The sequence below is a fragment of the Coffea arabica genome, chromosome 8e (assembly GCF_036785885.1).
Source record: "Coffea arabica cultivar ET-39 chromosome 8e, Coffea Arabica ET-39 HiFi, whole genome shotgun sequence".
Taxonomy (NCBI): Eukaryota; Viridiplantae; Streptophyta; class Magnoliopsida; order Gentianales; family Rubiaceae; genus Coffea; species Coffea arabica.
Window position 1 is genome coordinate 48,993,102 of NC_092324.1, and position 7,401 is coordinate 49,000,502.

Here is a 7,401-nt window from a genome sequence, read left to right on the forward strand (position 1 = left end):
AATTAGTCAGTTAGAGGTATTATCCTATTAGTCATTAAGAATCATGGCCCCAATTTTCAAACCAATTCCTTTTCGTTTTCTGAATTTTCAATTTCAAATTTTTGAATTCAAATCAAATTCGATCAAAAAATTGAAAATTTTTGGATTTGCATACCTCTATCCACCGGACACTAACTCGAAATCTAGTTAAACCCTTTGGTACTTCTATTTTCAGGATAATTTTAGATATTTTCTTCTTTTCTCTTTGTGGAATTGAAGGGAAATTGGAGACAAGAAAGCTTGGAAAAATATAATATAATGATTTGATATATGTAAGATAAAAAAAAATAAGTAAAAAACGTATTCACGAAAATCGTAAAATTTTTTTTTATAGAGAAAAATGGCTTTCCAAATGTTATAATAATCATTGCATTGCCGTTGAGGAAAATCAAATCCTAAAACTAAGCAGTTTGATCCATGTCAATTTGTAAGTTCTTTCCCTGTAGTATCTTTCTTGATACAACGATTCTCTAATGAATACACCTCAGAAAGAATCTAACTACTCCAGATTAGAGGCGGTTTCCCCATGTTACGGATTACAGATGAACAAAATTCATACATTGGGATCACCAATTTTACAAAAGAGTAAATGATACAAGATCCCAGAAAGAATCACTTCAGCTTTATGGATATCCATAACTGAAGAAAGCAATGGCCGCACGCAGATTGCAGAATATCCACTTCCAGAAGCTCGACAGAATACCCACTTCCAGAGGCTTGAAAATCTGCCGCCTCTCGCCCCGAGATTTTTTTTGCGGGACTTTTTCTTTTGTTAAGCATCAGATCATTGTGCTTAAGAATCTTAGTACAACTTGTTACACCCAGAAGGAGCTGTAGATTCAGCTAACCTAGGCAAGAAGCCTTCCCTTTCAAGTGAAACCTGAAGACTTGACATGATTCTAACTACCGAAGCCCAGACAATAGGGGAACAACAAAAGGCATAGCCAAATACAGCTAGCGCTCTAACAACCCCATCCTGGTACCAGGGGAAAGCCATCACCAGAAGAGAACCAAGGATTCCAAACCATGGCACTAGAACGGGGAGCATTGGTAGAAGAAAAGCATTAACCGCTATACAGGACAGAGCAAAAACCCCAAGCAAGTAAAGACTCCACCCTACAAGCGGATGAACAGTGTAGGGAATGAGGAAGAAAGGGGCTATGTAGGCTGCTAGAATAGACCAAAAAGCAACCAATTTAAGGCCAGTTTGAATGAGGAAAACACTTTTCTCTTCACGACGATAGCATAGCTTAGACAAACCAGGCCGTGCAATTCGCGTCACTGCCATTATTCCCAAGTAAAATATTACTTGGATAAATACAAAGGGCATTTCTGCATTGTACCTGCAAAAAGTGAGCCCTGAATAGGTGAGATAGAATAGGATGGTTCGTCTAAGCTAACAACAAATTGGTAGTTATGAAATACAATTTTATGAATCAGTGAGCATGAAGGCAATAAATTAAAAGCTTAATAAACAGAGGCACAAAAACCGACATTCCTACCCAAATTTGTTCTAACTAGAAATGCAATTTTTTATGCAGACCAAGTATGAAACAAATTTTGCACATTTATTAGCTGAATCATCAGCACCAGAGACAAGGCTTTCAAACATTAATTCCATATGGTATTTTTCTGAGTGTATGTGTTGCGCTATGAAACCATAAAACAATAGATCGTAGCACTCAAAATTATGATGCTTTCATGAGCAAATGCAAACAAAGCCTAAAGAGTGCAACTTAATGATACATTGAGATGTGCGGAGAAATTCCTACCCGACAGTTCGATGCCGTTGTTCATGCCACTGGGTGCCTAGGGGCAAGACAGGCCATGACCACCAATACCATGGTTTTAGCCATGCCGCCCCAGGGAAAGTGATGACGCTATTGGGTCCACACGGTACACTCCATCGTAGTTTGAGATCTTGAACCAGATAATAAGTAAACATAATGAGATTCGAGAACATAGGAACAATATGCAGAAAGCCTCAAAACATGATAACCAAGAATACTGCAGTAAGAGCTACCCAAAAGATCAAAACAAGTCAAACATTTGAAAAAACCTTGGAATAAGGTAATTTATATACTTACAATAATAAGAAGCGTCCATTTGGTAACCCAGAGAAAGTCTGTACTGTCCATCAAGCTTAGTGCCATTAGGAGGAGGCTGGAACATTGGCTTATTTAGTAAATCTGGGAAATAGCTTCCGATAAAACCTTGATCTGCACCATCTGGATTCTCTCTCCCAACTTCCAACTCATGAACCATGTCCTTAAATACTGTCATTGATGGCTGCAGTTGAAAATTTTCAAAGGAACTGATTAGATATCTGGCCAGTATTTTCAAGAATTGACTTGGTAGCAAAGTAAAAGCTAAAAACTTTGATTCAAAAAACTTTAGAAACTAAACAGCGAGAAGATTGTTAGTATATGATAACCCAAAAGGACTTTGGCAAAATATGCATGCTACTACATATTTATGAACACCAAGTAAAAGGTTCTAAGAAAAGCTTGCTTGGTTATGCCAACAAATTGACACTTGCTTTGAGATGAAGATACTTCGAAAAACACAGGTTGGATTCAAACCATTAATTACCTGCAACACAAAAAGACCAGTATGAAATATGCAGGGGTTTATGAAAACTGCACAAAACTGGCCGCATTGGAACAGTTCATCTGTTTTTCGGAGGAAAAGGTTGTCAGCGTCGAGCATGACCACCCTCTCATATTCCACTAGGCTCCATGCGTAAAGCTTGTTCATTGTCAACTTGAATCGCCAATCGAAATTGCCCTGATTAGTATATGGATTGTTCAGATTCTGAACTCTGCGAACCTTCACCCCATCTTCTTCTCTGTAGCACAACAAAAGACAATGATTAGTACATTTCGGTGTTATTTACATCACCCTTTTCTGATTACTGATATCCTTAGCTCCCAAAATGTGCTAATTTAGAACCCCAAAAGGTAAACCTAAAAAAATATACTATTTGCTGATTTTCACATTATCAATTAAGGCATGACCTAGGATGAATTCTGTAAATCACCATCTTCAATTTCCTTCGGCTGTTTTTCCAGTACAAGTACGTAGACTGAGGTAACAGGAAATGCAAGTGCACAGAATTACAATATCATTTTAGTTCTGACAACTAATTTGAGTAATACTAGCTATGAACACATTAACAGCTCAAACACTTGGAACAATGTAAGAAGTGCAGCTATAAAGAAGACGCTAGAAATTTGAAGTTCCAATTTTCCTTCAGGTCCCATCTTATGCTGTAACAAATTTCTACAGATAATTGTTGGTGATAATTGAGTAGTCTCAACAAGGGCCGGAACAAAACAGGTTGCAAATTCCTATAGGCATATGATCCTACCAGTGGGTAAAAACATGTATTAATTCACAAACACGTATCAGTCAGTGATTTATTGCAGAAAACCAAAATGACATTCACTGGTAGATGATGTTTCACAAACTATGTCAAATTTTAGTTCAAAATTCTCTCTTGCAGTTCAAAATTCTCTCTTGCTAGAATGAAGGGTCCAAAATTTGGTCATCCAAGGAGACAGGTAATGCTAATGGACTCGGATAGAGTTCAATCCAAAGCCTAGTGCCCATATGTCTGGACGCCAGTATTCTGGTAAAACAAAAATGAAGGGGTTTAAAAGACATTTTATGTTCAAACGGCTTCGATCAACTTGCTTGCTGTCACGTCTTGCTTCCTCAAGAACTAAACTTTTGGATGTATACGTGGATACTGCATTAAAAATGGGCATTGACGGTGATAACTTAGATGTATGGTGCACTTTCTTGGATCACACCACATTAAAAAAAAGGACCAATTCAGAAATTATATTAAAACCAAGAGTCTCTCACTAAAGATGACAAGACAATCTATCTAAACTAGATCACTCATACTCTTGTGCGAATATATTGTAAAGTCAAGGTTCCTTCACATATAAAACAAAACGCTTCTAATATCCAATGGGTTTCTTAGAAAAGCCAGAGACAGGAAACATATTATAATTTCCGAAACAAAGAGACACTAAAAAGAAAAATGTATAAATCCTAAGATAATGTAGGATGCAATTGGATAAAGCAAATTGTTCCGTAAAAGAAAAAAATGGATGGACAATGCAAATGCGTGTGAGAACCCACACTTTGATCTCCTCATTATATGCTTGCCACATCAAAAAAGGCTGACTTGGCCCTCATTAAAAGTAGATACATTTCGGAACCGCTCATGCCTTAACAAAGAAGGAATATGGCTAAAATACGCATAAGAATTGGTCAAATTCTGCCGCACAAATTCTGAAAACAAAATTTAGTTGTTTTCTGCAGTCATCACAATTTAGCGTAGGCAGGTTAACACCTACGATTAGGATTACGGTATATACTGTACACGTGTTAGAGCGTGTTACGCTTTATAGCACAGCATAAAAATTTCAAGGTCTTGGCCGCGTCTAAGGGGACGCTTCTTAGGCAAATGATGCCCGTATATACCACGACCGGCCTCTCTGGTTGGCCAAAGCTGGTTCGTTTTCCGTGCTACCAAGCTACACGAAAAGGACAATTCCTAGAAGAAACATCTGACATTGATTATAGTATGTATTATGCACCTAATGTCATGTCCCTGCTAAACTAAAATTAGCCATGCCACGTGTCATGTTTTAAATTATAACCAATGGTATAATATAGGTATTAGGAGCCCATTAATACCTATAAATCCATCAACTTGACACCGAGTATTAGTTGTCTCGTAAAACGAAATCTTTGAAATCGATAACTGCACCGAGTGAACCCTTCTTTCTGTTTTCTTGACTGAAATGATGAACAAAATTACAATATGCAAATCTATGCGGGATTTATTGTGTTCGAATGAAATGCCGACATAGTTGAAATGCAATATATAAAGTGCAGTTGTTTTTCATCTTACCATGTGGAAAATCCCAATCACTTTCGTACTATTTGGTCCAGATTGTAATTTCGGATGACAAGAGAAGCAAAAAGCAGGAACAAACCCCAAGACGGAGGAAAAATGTCCAAGAAACCCAGAAGAAAACTACAAAATTTGAATGCTGCCCCAGAGTAGTGCGGATATGCTGGCCCAGGGAACGGAAAAAAAACCCAAAAGATAAAAGAAAAATACTAAATTACTACATTAATAGGGCATGAAGAAAGAGAGTATAAAAAGCAGTTGAAGACCCCACCTAAGATCTCAGCCCGTTTCTTCAGTGTTCACATGGTTCTATGGCAGTATACACGCTTGCACACTAGGCAATTGGACCTAAGCTTTGCCCTTACAAGATATATTTTTCAATGGTAGCCAATTAAAGTCCGAAGAACCGAAACCCCACTCCCCCCACCCCAAAAATAACCCCACCAAAAAAAAAATAAGAAAAGGTCAAAAACATTTTCGTAAATATCTCCGGACCAAAACGGCCAGCTCTAAGTCTAAGTCCAGTATTTCTTCCAGAATCAAACATTTCCACCATAAGCATGATCCGATGTCTAATGATTCCAGCACTGAGTCCACTACTCGTCGAAAGAGTCAGAAAAGAAATCCAAACATCCAAAGAAAGAAAGAAAAGTCGTACATTAAGCGGTAAATACAAAGCTTACCTGTACCCCCTCACCCCCACAAAAAACAGCAACAAAGCTTATCATTAAATTACTAAAACACCCTTGACAAAATAGAAATTGATAGCTGCAGAGAGTTTGAGAAGGGGAGAAGAGCTCTGAACTTACAGGGTTTTCACCCAGTTGGGAGGAACGTCTAGGGAGGCAATGACGACGAGATCCGCTTCGACGCCGAGCTTCAATAGGGATCTGAGCATCACGCGCGTAGCCACGTAGAACTCGTAGTCACGTGGGGTCCCCATATACATCATCGTCGCATACGCATGTTTATGTCCTGCATTAAACGATGTCGTCTCCGTCGCCGTCGCCGTCGCCGCCTCCACCGCCGACGCTGCCTCCGTTGTTGTCACGGCTGTCCTCGTCGCGTCGCTTACACGAACCATAATCGACATTAAACCCATCCATATTATCACTAAAAGCCCCGTTATCTCCCCCCTTGATAGTCCCCCAGACTCCATGTTACCAACTTCGATGTTAATATCCTTAGAGAAAAACACAAGGTACTGACTCTTGGATATGGTGTCTCTGCTTCTTCTTACAGCATTATGTGTATTTCACCGGGAAAACTCTTCCAGTTCCGGCGATATTTAAATCAGGACTGGTAGTAAGAATCCTTAAAGATGATTAGGAATATATTTCCAATCTGGAGTGTTAGCGTTGTGTATATATACACACTTGGGGGAAAGGGGAAGGGAGAAGAAAGTGGGAGGAAGAAGGATGGGAGGAGAGTGGGGGCAAAAGGTTGGGGATGGACTGTCTCTCCAAGCAGAGCTTATCGAAGGGTGGCATTTAAAAGGAGAAGACTTGGGAGGCATATTTATTAATTTAATAAATCGAATTATAAACCAGTTTTCGTGAAAATATTTTATTTCGTTCGAAAAAAGGGGAAAAAAACTTTTAAAATTCACTTCTGGTGGAGTTCTTTCTCATTTTTTTTTTAAAAAAAATACTCGAGTTGTACTACAACTTTATTTGCATATATATGTGTGTGTGTGTGTGTGTGAGAGAGAGAGAATGAGGCTTTGGCCTAATCTTACAACAACTAAAAGAGATTTGTGTCATTAAATTTGAGATATCAGTTTTAATGTTGCTTAATATTAATCCTCATATGTTTATCCCACTTTTGTATATTTGTTGATTTCGTGCAACCATACAGACAAATTATCATGGCTACATTAGGTTATGATTGATTTCTACAATTGTATTAAAAAACAATTAGACAAAATATAGGATAATTAGTTTATCTCAATCATATGAAGTACTACGAATTTAGACGAATATCCAAAAGAATAATAAGTAAATATTATATATCCTGACAGTGTAGTCGGTTCACCTCATTAATGGAGATGAGTAATCTATTGTAATAAGTTTACTGTTTTATCAAAAATATTTTATTTTATTGTCTCTTGTAGCAAGTTTACCATTTTATCTAAATCACTTTATTTTTAATAAACTAATCCTAAAATCGACCTAGATTATTACACCAATAAATCTCCAAAAGATATGTTCCTCTCTTCTAATTACCCTATCTACTGCACCTACCTCTTCTAGCTGACTTTTGCATTCGCCAAACCACCAGTCAACCTAAACCATCATTCTTTCGCATTTAATAAGACCAAAAGAATTATTTTTCATCAAATTTGGAGGAACTGATGAAAACTAAGAAAATTTTGGAAAAATTTTGGGATCCATAGAGGCACGAAATCGTAGATCAAATAGGGAAAAGAA

General features: G+C 37.7%; 1 protein-coding gene across 1 annotated transcript; it reads right to left on the minus strand.

The window, feature by feature from the left end:
• Positions 1-380: 380 nt before the first annotated feature.
• LOC113702731 (putative glucuronosyltransferase PGSIP8) lies at positions 381-6,459 on the minus strand. The gene is made up of 5 exons (XM_027223861.2): positions 5,782-6,459; positions 2,632-2,887; positions 2,127-2,328; positions 1,812-1,959; positions 381-1,382 (listed from the first exon to the last, which is right to left on the minus strand). Exons 1-5 carry the CDS (start codon positions 6,129-6,131, stop codon positions 842-844), a joined length of 1,497 nt encoding a protein of 498 aa, XP_027079662.1. The 5' UTR covers positions 6,132-6,459; the 3' UTR covers positions 381-841.
• Positions 6,460-7,401: the final 942 nt, after the last annotated feature.

Bases quoted from the DNA above. Each gene is read 5' to 3' on its own strand.
- LOC113702731 (XM_027223861.2), bottom strand. From the start codon at position 6,131: ATGGAGTCTGGGGGACTATCAAGGGGGGAGATAACGGGGCTTTTAGTG. The intron at 1,960-2,126 runs GTAAGTATATAA...ATCTGGTTCAAG, and splicing joins AATGGACGCTTCTTATTATT to ATCTCAAACTACGATGGAGT. The intron at 1,383-1,811 runs GTAGGAATTTCT...CACTTTTTGCAG, and splicing joins CAACGGCATCGAACTGTCGG to GTACAATGCAGAAATGCCCT.